This window comes from Corvus kubaryi, unplaced genomic scaffold, assembly GCF_017639235.1.
Source record: "Corvus kubaryi isolate FWS band 111438036 unplaced genomic scaffold, C.kubaryi_AGA036_p1.0 37157, whole genome shotgun sequence".
NCBI lineage: Eukaryota > Metazoa > Chordata > Aves > Passeriformes > Corvidae > Corvus > Corvus kubaryi.
The window spans coordinates 196,225-213,145 of record NW_024581041.1 but is presented as its reverse complement, the minus strand read 5'-3'; the positions used below and the strand labels follow the sequence as shown (position 1 = coordinate 213,145).

Here is a 16,921-nt window from a genome sequence, read left to right as displayed (position 1 = left end):
GCTGCTCAGAGGTGCAGGCAGGGGGTCAGCCAGTGAGGCTGTGGTTGCTCAGAGTTCCAGGCTCCCTGGAGATGCTCTCAGAGAAGTTCTCAGATGTTTTTGCCTCCAACAGTGGCCACAGTTTGAAGTGAAAAAGGGAGGTTGTAGCCACGGGGGGGGCTTGGGTTTTTCCCAGGTGATGAGTGACAGGACAAGAGAAACAACCTCAAGCAGCACCAGGGGAAATCTAGGTTGGATATTGGGGAAAATTTCTTCACAGAAAGGGTGGCCAGGCACTGGCACAGCCCTGGTGGGGTCATCATCCCTGAGGGTGTTCAAAAGCTGTGTGGCTGTGGCACCTGGGGACAGGGGTTAGTGGTGGCTGGGGGAACAGCTGAACTGCAGCATCTCAGAGGGCTTTTCCAACCAAAATGAGGGGCACTGTGCTCTGGTGGCACAGCTCTAGGGTCAGACTTGGACTCCATTTCCATGTCAGATCCTTTGGGATAGGCTCAGGGCTGTCGTTCATGAATGGAGCCAAACCTGGGAATGGAGGTTCCTTTAGGAAACACCAACCTCCCGTTAGTGCCGTGGGCACCGTGCTGTGCCCGCCAGCCAGCCAGCCTGGACAGGGACTGCGCAGGAACTCACAGGGGTGCCCAGCAGCACGGAGGGAAAGGGGCACCAGGATTAGCTGGAACCAACATGGAGATGAGAAGAAAATATAGTCACGAAGCCTGTTCTGTGAAAATCCCCCGTGTGTGGAGGAAAGGCAGGGCACGGAGTCCGGAGCTGTGCTGAGCTGCAGAGGTGCAGGACGAGCTCCTGGAGCCCTGCAGAGCAGCCAGGGGCTGTCCAGAGCTGCCTGGGCTGGGAACCTGGGCTGGGCACCCCAGCAATGTCCCAGTGGTGCTGGGAAGGAAACGAGGGGAGGAAACGAGGGGAGGAAACGAGGGAAGGAAACGAGGGGAGGAAACGAGGGAAGGAAACGAGGGGAGGAAATGAGGGAAGGAAACAAGGGAAGGAAACGAGGGGAGGACAAGGCCTGCAGCAGCCCCGGGGGCAGTCCTGGTGGAGCCCCGGGGGCAGTTCTGGTGCTCGCTGTCTTTACCAGGGGTTGGGCTCGGTTGCTCATTAATGTTCATAGCTGGGTAAATGATGCACACTGTGCGTTTGCTTGTGGCATTCCCCAGCCATGCTCCTGCTGTCAGCCAACCTCCCCCCAGCACAGTGGCACCAGCAGCACCAGTGGCACCAGTAAGCCGCTGGCAGAGCCAAGGCTGCATGTCAAAGGGCTTTATTCCATTAAAAACACAGAACTCAAAGCAAACATGAGCACAGTCTGGCCTGGGCAGCCAACCCCTCCTGCCAGGGGAGGGACAAACAGCACTGTCACCTCCCTGCACGTGTGACAGGGGGGCCAAAGGGAGAGGCCCTCTGCCATAGAAACACAGGATGCTTTGGCATGGAAGAGACCTCAGGGCTCATCTCATTCCACCCCTGCCATGGCAGGGACACCTTTCACTGTCCCAGGCTGCTCCAAGCGCTGTCCAACCTGGCCTTGGGCACTTCCAGGGATCCAGGGGCAGCCACAGCTGCTCTGGACACCCTGTGCCAGGCCCGCAGAGCTGGATGCAGTACTCCAGGTGGGCCAAGGTAGAACAGGTACCTCCTGACTACCCGTCCTCTCCCCAGGATGGATCAGTCCCTTGCCCTGCCCTGGGGATATCAGTCCTATCACAGCCTAGATCCAGACTTCCCCATCTCCTTCCCACATCTCCCTCTCTATTTTTTTCTCACGAGATGCTCTGCTCCTCGTATTCTGCTGCTGTCTCTTGTCACTGCTGGTGTGAGCCCAGATCACATCATCCTCTCATTACCCAGCTCCTGATTTCCTGGTACACGCTGTCCCCGTCGGGAGGCGGCTCCGGCAGCCCAGCGCTCCCCTCGGAGCGAGCCAGGCAGCTCCTGTTGCCATGAGCAAAGCAGCATTCCTGTCTGTCATCTTCCGTGCTCCCAGCCCCCTGCACCGCACAGCGCAGGGGCTGCATGCCCTGGGGTTCCCCATCTCCCGGCCACACGCCCAGATTCCCCGTGGGCAGAGCTGCGGGCGCTGCTGCTCCGCTCCGTGTCCCGGGGCACAGGGCTGTGCTGCCCAGCAGCAGGAGCAGCAAAGGGGATTCTGCCCCTTCCACTTCCTGCCAGCGCTGTGACTGAGTCCCTGAGGGGCACCTGAGAGGTGCCACGGAATTGTTCAGGCTGGAAAAGCCCTCCAAGGTCACCGAATCCAACCATCCCACCAGCACTACCAGTGCCACCATTAACCCATGTCCCCACGTGCCACATCCACACCTTTCCTGAATGCTTCCAGGGATGGGGACTCCACCATTGCCCTGGGCAGCTGTGCCAGTGCCTGGCCACCCTTTCTGTGAGGAAATTTTCCCTAATATCCAGCCTAAACCTTCCCTGGTGTACCTTGAAGCTGCCAGAACCAGGACACACTACACAGAGAGCAAAGCACCCTTAGAACGCCTCACTGCCCCCCAGCACATGGAGCCAGGCTGCCCACCCTGCCAGGCGGCCCAGGTGCCACATCAGGGCTCTGGAGCTCCCTCCTTTGCCTGACCTGGGGTGAGGATGGAGGCACAGACAGAAAGGACCTCACGGCTGAAGAACTTCATGGTGCCAGTTCTGAGCAGGGACAGACCACGGCAGAAGCCTCAGGCTGTCCTCTACCCCTCACCTCAAATTCCCAGGGCAGTGCCAAGGGCCACACTTGGAGCACAAGCCCTTTAGCTAAAAAGTTTCCAACCTTGCAAGGAGGAAAGAGAAGAGCCTTGTGTGGGACAGAGTTATCCAGAAGAAGCTGCTCGGTCCCCAGGGATAAGGCAGCTCTCAGGCAGTCCTGTTCCTCCAGCTGCCCCGAGCACACGGAGCCAGGAGGGACAAGGACTCACCACGGCCACCTCCAAACCCACAGACCCCCCCGCACAAGAACAAGGCAGATGTTGCCCTCCTCCCAGCCAGCCACATCTGGGGCTTGCTCAGCCACAGCCTGTAGATATTTGCCCAATTCTCTTGGCAGTTTTCTCTCCCATAGCTCTGGTCTTTACAACACCCTGTGAGGAGCCGCTTCCCAAGCAAACCTGGGGCTGGGGGAAGGAGGCTTCGAGCAGCTCGATGGAAGCTGTCCCGGGTCTCAGCTCCCCTCCACCTGGCTTCTCAGAGGCCGTTCAGCAGTGCCTGTTGTACCCGAGACACAGCACACCCCCTCCATCCCCGAACATCCCCCTGCGCCCCCCCCAGCCCCGCCTGGCACTGCAGAGCAGGAGCAGGGACACTGACACACACGGGGTCCCCTGGGATCGCAGAACACGTGGGCCCAGGGGGGGACAGACGGACAGACTGGCAGCACTGAGGGCACTGTCCAGGCCAGGTGAGTTACCTGACCAGCTGTGGTCACCAGAGCTCCTGGAGGACCAGAGTCACCAAGAGCTGAAATGCCGAGGTCCCTAGCAGGCCCCACGGAGGGCAGCTGTCCCAGCAGCCCAGCGCAGGGAGAAGGGGGCAGCGAGCCCTGGTCCTGCCCGTGCTGTTCCCCCCAGCAGCGGGGCCAGCCGTGCCCACGGTCCCCGGGAAGGAGGAATGAGTCAGTGCTCGAAGGCCACTCATGCACGGTGTGGGTGGAGCAACGCTGCAATCTCTTCCCCAGGAGATTGCACTCCTTGCAAAGCCTCTTTATTTACTTCTCCTCATGGAACACAGCAATCACTCGCTCCCCGACTCCTCCGCACCCGGGGCTGCCACACGTGGGCAGAGGACACTCACACCCCCCCAGTGTGCCAGGCTGGCAGCACAGCACTCAGCCAGGGCCAGGAGCTCCTCCTAGGAGAGATGTGACACCGAGGAGTCAGGAACTGATCACCAGCTTCACCCCTGGGCCACAGGGCACCTGCACCCCCATTGCCACCCCAGTCCTGAGTGGGGCACCCAGAGTGTGGCAGCCAGAGGGTACCAGAGGTGCCCAGCAGTCAGACACAGCCTGGCTGGGGCGCTGGGGGAGACACAGGAGAAGCCGGGAGGATGCTGAAAGGAGCCTCAGGGCTCCTCCTGGCTCTGTGGCAGTCTCTGTGCAGGCTGAGATGGTGTCACCCCTGTCCCCAGTGAAATGCAGGTGTAACTCACTGCCAACTGCAGACAAACAGAGCTTCTAGTGCTGGGGACACTCCACGACACTTCCCAGGGGCAGCTGCGAAGTCCCAGCTCTGAACAGAGCCCTGGGGCTGCTGACAGCCCCTGAAGGGGAGCAGCAGCTCCCCTGCCCTGGCAGGACCCCTGTCCTACCCTGCTGGGGTGGCCACCACCTCCCCCGGCTCTGCCAGCGCTGGCTCCTGCCCTGCCTGGGAGCAGGGCTCAGGGACAGGGAGGTGAGGGAATGTGCTGAAGGGCTGCCAGAAGCAGGGCTGGTCACAAGCCAGGCTGTCCTTTGGGGAGGGGACAGGGCTGAGGACAGCACCCAGCTCCAATATTAGAGCTGCCTTCAGTCAGCATCACAAGAGTCCAGGGCTCCTCCGGGAGCAGCTTCAGGTGCTGCTGTGAGAGAACGGAAAATCCAACAGGTGTTGTCCAGGCAGGCTGGAAGGAAAGCAGAACCACTCCAGGAAAGGTCACCTCCAGGAAAAGCTCCTCCTGTTGTCCTCTCCATGAGCTCTCCTTGCTTGGAAGGACACAAGAAGGATTATTTCTGAAGTCTTCACAGCACATGGCAGCTGCATTGCCTGGGGCATCTGCTGCCCACCAAGAGGGCACAGGGAAGCACCAGTGCCCCCATCTGCTGCCAGGAGGTGCCCCCCAGGGCACCCTGGGTGCCCCCCAGACCCAGCACAGCCTGTGGGACTGATGGGCTGTTGCTGCTTTGGTGCCCAATTCCTGCCCAGCACACAGCAGAGTCCAGGGCAGTATCGAGGTGTCCCCTGGGCAGGGTCACTCCTTACACACGTGTCACCCCCAGCTGTGGGGCTGGCAGAGAGATGTCCCTGTGGCTCTGCCCCAGCCCTGGGGCTGCACACACAGCACAGGCTCCCAGCTCCCTCACCTTGCTGTGCCTTGGGGGAAATCCTGCCCCTCCAAGCCAAGCCGCCTTCCCACCAGCACAGTGTTGAACTGAGTCCTCCCATGGGCGCTGGCCCTGCTGTAGAGACCTTTCCCTGGCTGCTCACAGGGGTAGAGCCCTGTCTCAGCACATCCCAGGGAGGAGGAGCTGTGGTGTGGGAGGCAGAGACCGCCTTGTTCTGTCCCATCAAGACTCAGCCCTGTCAGATTTTGCTGTCCTTCCTCATGCCAGACACCACCTGCCTCGCCTCCCCCAAATCCCACTGTCCACACAGCTCCCCATCCCACCTCACACATCCCCCAAAACTGCCTTCCTCGTGTCTTCTTGCTAAATCCAAGCATTTGCATTCCACCTCCTCAAACCCACTCCTGGCTCATGTCCTGATGCCACAGGCCACCATCCGCACGTGGGAGGGTCTTCAGAGCAAGCCACTGCTCTCCTCCCCACATCTGCAAGGGCTCAGTGCTCTCCTGGCGATCCCACCGTGTGTTTGGGCTGCTGGTGCCACACAGGGATTCCAAAACTGGGAGGGAGCACAATCCTTCCAGCCCCTCCTCAACCCAGCCCGTGGTCCCTCCAGTCCTCAGCCACCTCAGCACCTCCACGCCTGCTTCACACCTGTGGTGAGCCAGATGTAATTCGTGCCCCCACCCCTGGCAAACCAGCCTCCATCCCTGCCTTTGCCTCCGCTGGTTCTCCAGGGCCAAGGGCTCTTCCACTGCTGCTGTGGCTCTGGAGGAGCAGCCCCTCGTGCTGGTCACACATCTGTGTCCCATCACACAGGACAGGCTCCTGTCACACCTCCTGTGCCAGGTCTGTGCCAAGCAGGGGCCAGGGGACGCTGGCAGGAACGTTGGGCACCCCCCACGCACTCATTCCCATTCCCTTTGGGAAGCAACCGCGTCAGGGAGGCGGGAAAGGCACGCGGAGCTCTCCACCGCTGCATTTCCCTATTGATCCACAGGAGCAGGAGAGGCCGGGATAAGCAGCAAAGGGGGACACCAGGGGCGAGGGGAGGAGGAGAAACAGCTTCGAAACCCGGGCACAGACTCAGGGGATGGGTGCGCAGCAGTCGTCAGGCAGCAGCTGACCAGGAGCTCCCGTTCCTGAGCACTTCCCTCACCTCCACTCCTCGCAGGACAAGTGGAGCTGCTGCTGGTGTCCCTTGGTGGCCACGAGCCTTTGTCACGAGCACCACAGTGAGGGCGGAGCAGGTCCTGTCCCAGCAGCCGGGCTGGATGCGGCCAGCCCTGCTCACCCCCCAGAGCAAGCCCACCTCCTTGCCGGGGAGCAGCGCTGATTTGGGGACACCCAGGGGACACCCGGCCCGAGCCGCGCTCCCTGCTCCCTCCGCGGGGCACTCTACACCTGCTTTGCAACCGCTTTACACATTTGGGCAGCCCCCGAGCCCTTTCCCAGGGATTCTTCTCTCCAGCTCCTCCCCTCCCGCCCTGCAAAAGCAGGAACCGCTCACCGCGAGCCCCCCATCACCCACCAGGGACAAGAGGGAGAGGAGAGGTTCCGAGGGGCGCTGGGAGGACCCAGGGAAAGAAGCCGAGCCCAAACCCGCCCGGCTGCCCAGGACCTGCAGCTGTGTGCTGCACACACGGGAGCCGCCCTTTGTGAGCCCCTCGGGCTGCACACACAGCTCGGAGGGACCCTCCTGGGGGCACAGGCAAAGCTTTCACTGGGGTGAAAATTATACCAAGTTTAACATTTTTTATATAACTTTAATCAGGAGTTTTCTTCGCCCTTGGCACGGGGGAACTGAAATTTCTTTTCAGGGCATTGGTGCGCCAGGCGAGGTCTGATGAGTTCAACAACACAGCAGACTGGGAGTAGCACAGCAGATATACAAAAGATAATGACCATTAACGACCATCAACTCCAAACATCACCCCTGGCATGGTCGTAGACACCTGGCCTGGGAAAAGAGAGATAAGAAAACCAAGAATGAGAACCTAATTAACATCGAAGGCAAAGAGATTGATAACCAGTAGGAGACCAAATACTGAGAACTGCACTACGTGGGACCAGCGAACACTGAACCATTAGTTTCTACGGGCTTTGACTGTATAAGTACCTGGAAAATCTAGTAGAAGCCATGTGCCATGGAATGATTCTCTCTGCACACCTGGGCAATGTGTGGATGTGATGATTTCTGTGGTACATCCTGGGCGGAATAGAGTAATGCCTTGATTCTCTAACACTAAAAATGTTGTTGGAGGGTTTTGTTCTTCCCGCAGTTTCAGTGACAACTGGGTGGTGACCATGGAAAAAAAAATGGTTTACTGCTGGCACACGACAAAACCTTCCATCTCCTTCCATCTCCTTCCATCTCCTTCCATCTCTTTCCATCTCCTCCCAGTCCTGAAGCGTGGGGAGGCTGATGAGCTGAGTCTTGTTAGAGCTGGATGAGGACCCTTGCCACAATCAGAGCAGTTGTCTCATCTTTTGAAGAAGCAGTAAATGTTTTGCTACTGAAGAAGGAAAGGGAGAGGAAGAAAAAAAAAAATGTAAATCAAAGGTAGCTTTTCCCTTGGGAGTTTAAAAGAATCTTTGCAGGGAACAGTGGATAATAAGGAAGGTGGAACATCTTTTGCTAATGCAGGAGAGCTCTTGACCTACCCGATTCTGCTGAGGAATGAAATGAGTGAGAGCCCCAGAAGGAACATTAGATACACTGGTTATCAGTCTTGTTAAGGAAATCAGTCCATTAAATGAACACACTTGGGCAGTGAGAAGTTTCAGCAGTGCTGAGCATGCAGAGCCCTCTCCAGCGAGCTCGTGCTAATGAAATAAGGCCATTAGAGGCCCCGAGTGACCACCCTGCACAGCTGGGTGATGTGTTTAACTGCTCCCTGCTGCGCTCACTGCACAGGCAAGGTATCTCAGAAGTTTGTGGAGCTCAGCAGACTCTCAAGTGATGCTTTTTAAATCCTGAAGTGGCTGTCTGAAAAACAAAACAAAAATACTCCCAGACAGGAGGCTGTACTTCACACAAATAGAAAAATCGAGCCCAAGGGGTCACCCAGCAATTCTGCCAGGCTCCTCTCCTCTCCCAAGGTTTGCCAGCTCATCCCTTCTCCATCCTCTCCTGCCCAGGTGCCAGGAATTCACTCCAGGGACATTTGTGGATCTCACAGAGGTGGTCAGGCAGTCCTGTGGCAGGAGCCTGTGTCACTGCCCTGCTCTGGAGCCGCTGACCACAGGTGTCCCTGGAGAGAGCCATCCATGGGCGGAGCAGGGGATCCCACCCCACAGCATGTGTGTGAGCAGCTCTCATCACTCTGAAGGGCAGAGAACTTGCCCAGAGAAGGGTTTCAGCACTGAGTGAACACATCTTAATGTGGCCCCATAAAATCCTCCATCAAACCTTATTAAAGGATAATTCACTTTCTGTCACTGGGAGCAGTCGGGCTGTACCTGGAGGGAAATGCAGGTTCCTGCAGGACTGCAAAGCCTGCCCTGGTGCTCCATGGATCGGGCAGTCCTGGGGGCTGCAGCAGCCAGCCCCTTCCACACCAGCAGGAACTGGGGCACGTGGGAAGCACCGGCTCCCAGCTGGGATGTTCAGGACAGCTCAGGACATGTCACAGCATTCAGCCATGAGGCAGTGCTCCCAGGGATAACCCTGGATAACAATTCCTTGGAATGACTGGAGTAGGACTGTCTCCTGCTAGCTGTGCCAGCCAGGCATGAGGATCCCCTGCAGCCCAGTGCTCACACACGCGGACGAATCAGGGACACAGAGCTGTTCCTGTAGCACGCGTGCAGAAATTCCAACGTCCGCCACCAAAGCTGTGAGGATGGAGCCACCCAGAGGTCCCTCTCCTGCTCTGCCAGCCCGGCTCTGCACAGCAGCAGCTTTCCCTCTCTGCAGGGAGCATTTGTTCCATCTGACCAAATTTTAACAGCAAAGCTGGATTTGCTGTTGGATGCTCCTCGTGGGAACCCTCCCCAAAAAGGCAGAACAAGCAGCCCCTCTGTCCCAGAACACAAGGAAAGGTGTTTTTGGGGAAGCAATAAGAACTCCACCATTAACAGGGCTACTCCTGGAACATTTAACCCACGAGCTTCTAGCCAGGCCAGGGAAGGGATGAGCAAACTGCACAGCAAGGGCAGAGTCCCACAGGGAACTCCTGTCCTGGCTGGCCTGGGGCACCCAACTCCTGAAAAGCAGTCATTGGGAATTCCCACCGTTTAGAATCCCAGAATGGTTTGGGTTGGAAGAGACCTTAAAGCTCATCCCATCCCACCTCCTGCCATGGCAGGGACACCTTCCACTAGCCCAGGTTCCTCTAAGCCCCGTCCAACCTGGCCTTGGACACTGCCAGGGATCCAGGGGCAGCCACGGCTGCTCTGGGCACCCTGTGCCAGGGCCTCCCCACCCTCACAGGGAACAATTCCCAATTCCCAATATCCCATCCATCCTTGCCCTCTGGCAGTGGGAAGCCATTCCCCATGTCCTGTCACTACATGCCTTTGTTTAAACAAAGATAATTCCATTTAAAATAAAAAGAGAAAAAAAAAATCTTCCCAGGATGAAAGAGGTCAGTCTCTCAAGGAAATTCCTGTCCCCTGGAGATCCTTTCCCAACAGACATGGCCACCTTTTTGCTTGCTCAAGTGCAAAAAGAATCCTCAATTCTGCGCAGTCAAAAGAAACAGCTCTTGTTTCGTGCATCGTCTGAAACCTCCACAAATGCACATCTGCTGGGAAGGGATGTCTTTTCCAAACCCAGCTTTTCAAGAATAATATCCTTGACATATGTCTTTTCCAAACCTCTTCTCCAAACCTCTTCAGCCTCCCCTGTGCCCACAGCTATGCCCAAGTTAAGCTTTCCTGGGTGCTCCAGGCTCCTCCTTGCACTTCCAGCTGCTCCTCAGCTGAGGGAGGAATCAAGGATTTTTGAATAAAAACCAATGGTGATTTCCTTTTATTTTATTTATTTATTTAGAAGCTTGAAACTTGCTTTTGTATTTACTGTAATGTATAAAAATCACAGCGATTCCTTTTCTGCTGCCCTCCCCCAAATGTGTGCAGGCACAGCCGCCACAGCCAGGGATGAGAAGCAGCTTTTGCTTTTAAAAACCAACAAATGTGGCTAAACCTGCCCTTGGAAGAGGAAAAAACACTAAAAATGCTGAAACCTTTAGTATAGAACTATGTCCCGTTTTGGGGAGCCCCGCACATGCCATGGGCAACCAGTGCCCCCCAACCTCCAGCCCAGGGGGTTTGAGGGGCTCCAGGCTCCCTCCCCTTATTTCCCCACTCTTCACCATCACTCCTTTACAAATACCAGCTGATTTCCTGAATTCTTTAATGGCTGTGACGGGAAGAGACATAATTTTTTCCAGGCAGACACAGTGAGCAAATTGCAGAGGGGCACCGCAGGGGCATTCCCGACTGCTGGCACCTCCCTCCTTCCAGGTCAGCCTTGCCTGGCCCTTGTGAAAGAGCTGCAGCTCCCTCATCGAGGGAGGAAACATTCCAGGGTTATGGCTTCAGGGATCTGAAGGCTGGGAGACGTCTCAGCACCCCTGTTAAACATTCCCAGTTTGATCCATGCAGGACACAGGAGGCACTGCCTGCAGCCCTGGGATGGAGCCAAGGGAAGGGAGCCTCGGTTCCTTCTCCCTGCCCCTTGCTACCTGTGGGGGGTCAGAGTGTCGTCATGGAGAATGGCTCTGTCTGGCGTGGGGCCTTGGGAGAGACAAGACAAAGAGCAGGAGGCGAAACAACTAGCAGGAGAGTTAATGGGAGATTAGGCGAGGAGATTGTAATCGGGGGTCGTTGGAGATGTAAAACCTGTAACCTTAGAAACTGAAATTCTGCAGCTGCTGAACTGTTGGTTTGTAACAGTATATAAAAATGTGCCTTGTACAATAAAATTTGGCTTTGCAAGCACCCGGTGAAGTCCGTGATCAATCAACAACAGATGGTGCCCCGTGTGAGGAGTTTATTACACGCCGATCTGCACATCCGTTCGTGAGCCCCGTGGGACTTGGAGTGCTGCTGAGAGAAGTGAGAAACCTGGCCAGCGATAATCCCTGGAAATTGTAGGTGAGCTACGGAGGATGACATGGGGCTGGGCAGTCCTCATTGGACAGCCATGTTTTTGAACTCATATTTCGTTTACTTTAAAAACATGGAAAGCCTGTACTGTCCCAATCCCTTAAAATGATGCTGCGTTGGGTGGCTTCTAATGAATCAGGGGGAGGAGGGGGAAGCAGAGGTTAAATGATTTGCTAAGAAGCTGTTTGCTAAAAACAATGCATACAGCTTGCTCAACACTCATTGTGCCTACCAAAGCAGAACGAGAAGATAGAAGACTATTGATTAAGGGGAAGAATCTTGACCAAAGATCCTGTTTTTGAGCCTAAAACTAACTTAAACCAGCCTTGAAGTTTGGACTTGGGCCAGGAACATAAAAAGCATGCGCAGGGAAGCAAGGTGAAAAGTTCAGAAGGAGGAAGACCCTTTATTTTGTCCCAGAGACCCCTGCCCACAACTACCAGACGACACTGCGCAAGCGCAACGCGGATGTAAATGACTTTTGGGCTCATTATAATAGCAGGCGAGGCTAGGGGGAGCTAGGTAATGAATATGTATAGGTGTACTGGGAAACTTAATGACTATGGAACTTGTAACCCGATAAATACCAAGCTGAATGCAGCTGTCGGCACGCATGGTTTTGGAGGAGCTATCCCCCATGCGTTCCAGTGCTGGAATAAACATACCTACTTTACTACTTATTTAGTAGTGGAGTCTTTTCCGCATATCACTAAAGTGCCTGCACTAAACCCGAGCAGCGCCTTTACGTCAGAGGTGTGGGATGAGGTGGGAGATATATTATGGGACCACACTACGAGAGGAGATGAGGTGGCCGCTCAAATGCTGCCTGCCTGGAGGGCGATAATGGAATTAAAGCCCAGAAAAAACTAACAAAGAGAAAGCTGCTGCTGGAAGCGGTTCCCCTTCCATGGAGGGGCCGGCGGCTGACACTGTGCTTTCTCCAGCCGCCCCTGTGATGTGTGGAAAAGACTCCAACTATAGCCCAACTATTTTTCAGCAATTTGTAGCATGTTTTGAGTCCAGTACGTCAATAAGTACCAGACGTGTTAACTTACCATTACATGGATGATTTTTTAATTGCAGCTGAAAGCCATCAACTCATGGAGAAAGCCCTAGCCCTTACCACAGATGCTGTAAACAAAGCGGGGCTGTGTATATCCCCAGAAAAAATTCAAAAGCATCCCCCTTGGCAATATTTGGGCTGGCGCATCAAGTTCCAGACCATTCATCCTCAAGCCTTGAAATTACAGACAAAAATTTCTACACTTCATGATGCATAAAAATTACTCGGGACTATCAATTGGGCACGTCCTCTATGAGGAATTTCAAATGCAGAACTTGCCCCTCTTTTTGCCTTGTTGAAAGGAGATTCTAATTTGTTGTCACCCCGCACAGTGACACAAGAGGCCGCTGAGGCCCTGCAGAAGGTCACTGAGGCTTTGCAGAAAAGGCAGGCACCTCAATATGCCCCAGAACTACCTTTTTGCCTAATCCTTTTGAATCCAGCAAAACAGCCATATGCCTTAATTTACCAATGGGATCCTTCTGCACCAGATCCCCTGCTAATTATTGAATGGGTCTTTTTACCACATCAAATGACAAAAACTATTACCACACAGCATGAAATGTTTGCCATGTTAATTATCAGAGCGTGGAACCGCCTTTTTGCTCTAGCAGGACAAGATTTTATGCAGATATGTTTGCCTGTGATTTCACCTTACTTGCAGTGGTTACTACAAAACTCAGGTGCTTTACAAATAGCTTTATGTGATTTTACAGGTCAGCTTACTTCACATCCGCATGTACACCACTTGCTGACTGTTTCATTCAACTTATTAGCCACACCGAAGCTGTCTGAAGTTCCTCTGCAAGCCCTGACAGTCTTTACTGATGGGTCAGGACTACCACATAAATCTGTGCTTCTGTGGATGGACTCAGACACCCATCAGTAGACACCAGATGTTGCTATTGTGTCAAGTTCCCCTCAATTGCAGAACTGGCAGCTGCTGTGCGTGCTTTTGAGAGGTGGGATACTTCCTTTAATCTTATCACAGGTTCCTTTTGTGTTGCAGGAATTGTTGAAAGAGCTGAATCTGCAGTTTTGCGAGAAATTACTAACCCATTACTTTTTCCCTGTCTCCAGAAGCTTTTTTTCTTTTAGATAACCGCAAAAATCCTTACTTTGTTTTATGCATGTTTGCTCACACACAACTCTCCCAGGTTTTATTGCAGAAGGTAACCGACAAGCAGACCTTTTGACATTGCCAATAGAGGTGTTACCTAATCAGTTTGCCCAAGCAAATTAAGACACTCCTTTTTCCACCAAAATGCTTCTGCCCTGCTACGATCCTTTTCACTCACATATCAACAAGCTAAAGACATTATTGCTGCATGCCCTGGCTCCCAGCGCTATCATTTTACCCCCAGCTTGCATGAAATTAACCCTCGAGGTTTGCAGAGCCTCCAATTGTGGCAAACAGATGTTACACATTTTCCTGAATTTGGTTGCTTAAAATACATCCATTCCTCCACTTTTCAGGACACATTTTCAGGAGCCCTATCTCCATCTTGCCATGCAAGGGAAGCGGCAAAGGATGCTCAATGCCGTTTCTTAGCTGCTTTTGCCTTTCTAGGTGTGCCACAACAAGTTAAAACAGATAATGGCCCTGTGGACATTTCCTATTCTTTAGCTACCTTTTTTGCCTCATGGGAAATACAGCATATCACAGGAATTCCTCACTCCCCCACAGGACAAGCCCTCATAGAACGGGCTCACAGTACACTAAAACGCTTATTGGGGCAACAGAGAGGGGGAATGAAGAGTGCAACACCTCAAGGTAGATTACACAAAGCCTTATATGTTTTTAATGTTTTAGATTGTTATTCAGATAGCAAAACTCTGCCCATAATGTGGCATTTTGGACAGAGTGCAGCAGCCACTGAAATTAAAGCCCCAGTCCTAGTAAAGGACTTGGAATCAGGCAAAGTACTTGGACCTTTCCCTGTTATTACATGGGGGAGAGGTTATGCTTGTATTTCCACAGATACAGGACCTAAGTGGATCCCTGCAAAGAACATTCGCCCATACAGAGAGAAAAGACCAACGCCACCTGAGAGTGACCAACGCGAGGACGGGGAACGCAAAAGCATCGAACACGAGCTTTGATGACCCTGGAGCGATGGTTTCACCTCCCCCTTCATGTTAGACCCACATAGACAGAGTTTTTGCAGGTTTTAATTGCTGAAGAGGAAAGGGGGAGGTGTGGAGGTTCAGAGTGTCACCACGGAGAATGGCTCTGTCTGCTGTGGGGCCTTGGGAGAGATGGGCAGGCCGCATCTGGCAGAGGCAAGACAAAGAGCAGGAGGTGAAACAAAGAGATTGGGCGAGGAGATTGTAATCGGGGGCCGTTGGAGATGTAAAACCTGTAACCTTAGAAACTGAAGTTGTGTAGCTGCTGAACTGTTGGTTTGTAACAGTATATAAAGATGTGCCTTGTGCAAGAAAATTTGGCTTTGCAAGTACCCGGCAAAGTCCGTGTTCAATCACTGACAGCCGTCTGTCCGCAGGCCTGGCAGGAGCTGTGGCTCAGGGTTTTGGTTCCCAGTGCATGCAGCCCCTCAAGCTGCGGTGGCCAAGGGCTGCTGGAGCGCCTGCTCAGCTCCATGGCAAGGGGAAGGTGCCAACCCTGCAGGATGCAGGACATTCCTGCTGCAGCTCCTCCCTTGGGAACACACGGGCAGGGCAGGAGTGGGACCAGGGCACCCAAAGCAGTGGCTCCACGGATTTTTTCCTCCTATTGATTAACCCATTTGGAGTTCATTTGCATTGAGGCTGCCTTGCGTCATTAGCGCTGTCCTAACGAGGCCCCTGCACAGTCAGTGCCTCCTGTGCATTAATCCCAGGCTCCAGCACAGCCCATGCTCCCTGCAGCATCCCCGTCCCTGCTCCAGCTCCACCCTGGTTTGTACCACACTTGTCTCCAGGGACAGGCTCCCAAATCCCAGCGCAAAGCAGGAGGTGCAGGATTCAGGAGTGGCTGCGGAATAGCTGAGCACACCAGGAAGGAGTGGCCAAAGGCAGAACATCCCTTTGCCAGGGCCAGGGCTGCCCCACACGCCGCTCTGTGGCTGTTTGACAATTACCAGCAGTAACAGGGGTAAATTATTTCCTTTCTCAGAGAGAGGAATCAAGGAGCTCCACTCCATCTTTTTCCATATTCCAGGAGCTCGGTGCCAGCCAGTCCATCTGCAGCAGCTGGTGCAGGCCATGCCCAGCTGCCAAGGCAGTGGCAGATATAAACATTGCTCCAAACAAAGGTGGTGTGTGTCTAAGAGACCCTGAAAAACCTCTCCCTCCTGGGAGTTGTTGGAGGCACAAATGGATTTCTATTGTGTTATTTCTGAAGAAAGATAAGGGTACAACAGTAACAAACACCAGGAAAACCTAATAAAACCGGAAAAAGACTGGAACTGAACCACAGTGGACAGAGACAGGCAGAATTGCCACAGCAAAACACTGAGCAATTAAGATAAACAGAATTGCCCAATCAAAATTTATAAAGAAATAACATTTATTATGCGACCAAAATATCGGTCTCAAAAGCCACGATCGAGAAAAGCAGCCCCGAGCCTGGGGTCGGAGCTGGGTGAACACGTATAGGTCTGACCTCTATCACACCAGACCTCCCAAGTTCACGAGTGCTGCTTCGGCTGGTTCCTTCTTATACAGTTTTTGGGCAGAGTCCGAATTAATTCTATTCTTCTCGTAATTTTAGCATATTCATGAAGTTTTCTTGTCCCGAAGTTGGGCTGCACAAAGCCTTTCCTGGGTCTGATGAATTGTCCATCCTGGGTGATGAATGGGCCATCTCTGATGATGGATGGGCCATCTCTGGTTCCTGGAACAGTTATTTTTAGTTCCCGGAATGTGCGATTCCTTTTCAGATAAGATGTAGATATCAGAAGGTGGTGATCAAGTCGTCATGGTGTCAATGTCCCGGTGATAAGATCCAACCCCACCTAGGTGGAATCCTCACTTATTGATTAGATCTGTGAGAGAACTTCTTTCAGTGTTGTGAAATTTTTCTCTCAGCCAGGCTGGTGGAGGGATTTTGAAACTCTGTCTCTGCATGGTCTCATTACATTTCAGTTTTATACATAATAGCATGAATTACATACTTTATTTATAACACAATGAACAAAAATTCAACTTAGCATTGAGCAGGAAAAGAGAAAGCCCCAAGGAAGAGTTGCTGGTTCAAAAAATAATTAACCCTGAGCTGACTCCAGATTTAAAACCGCAGCACTGCCAAGCTTTCCACACCTTCCCACCTGCCCCCTTTCACCTTGTTTGCTTTTAGAGAACAAGAGCAAGAGCCCCCTGCTCACATGTGACACCACACAGATCGGTGCTGCTCGAGGGCTGCAGGCATCGCTGCCTCGCAGCTGCACAAACCCAACCTGAACTGCTGAACTACACCAGGAGTGATCCCGTGTGCCACACGGGATCATGGGCACCGATCCACCCCAAAACCGGCAGAAGTGGTCTGGCTGCTGCCTTGGCAGTGGGCAGCACGTGGTGGAAGTTACAGGGGAAGCCACGTGAGCCATTGGAGCAAAATGTGTAATTTCTCTTCCCAATAAAAAAAGGGAGTAGTGCCATGCTGTGACAGGAAGGCAGCTCCCCACAGCTTCTGACAGCCCCACAGTCTCAGACAGCCCCCCACAACTTCAGACAGCCCCCACAGCCTC

The 16,921-nt window shown here is 53.7% G+C and overlaps 1 protein-coding gene across 1 annotated transcript in view; it reads right to left on the bottom strand.

The window, feature by feature from the left end:
- Positions 1-15,723: 15,723 nt before the first annotated feature.
- The window catches only part of LOC121661449, a 2,947-nt gene continuing 1,749 nt past the window's right edge, over positions 15,724-16,921 (bottom strand). The window contains exon 2 of the mRNA XM_042021642.1: positions 15,724-16,879. Coding sequence (XP_041877576.1) covers positions 16,439-16,879 — 441 coding nt within the window. The 3' untranslated portion in view covers positions 15,724-16,438. The remainder of the gene's footprint in view (positions 16,880-16,921) is intronic.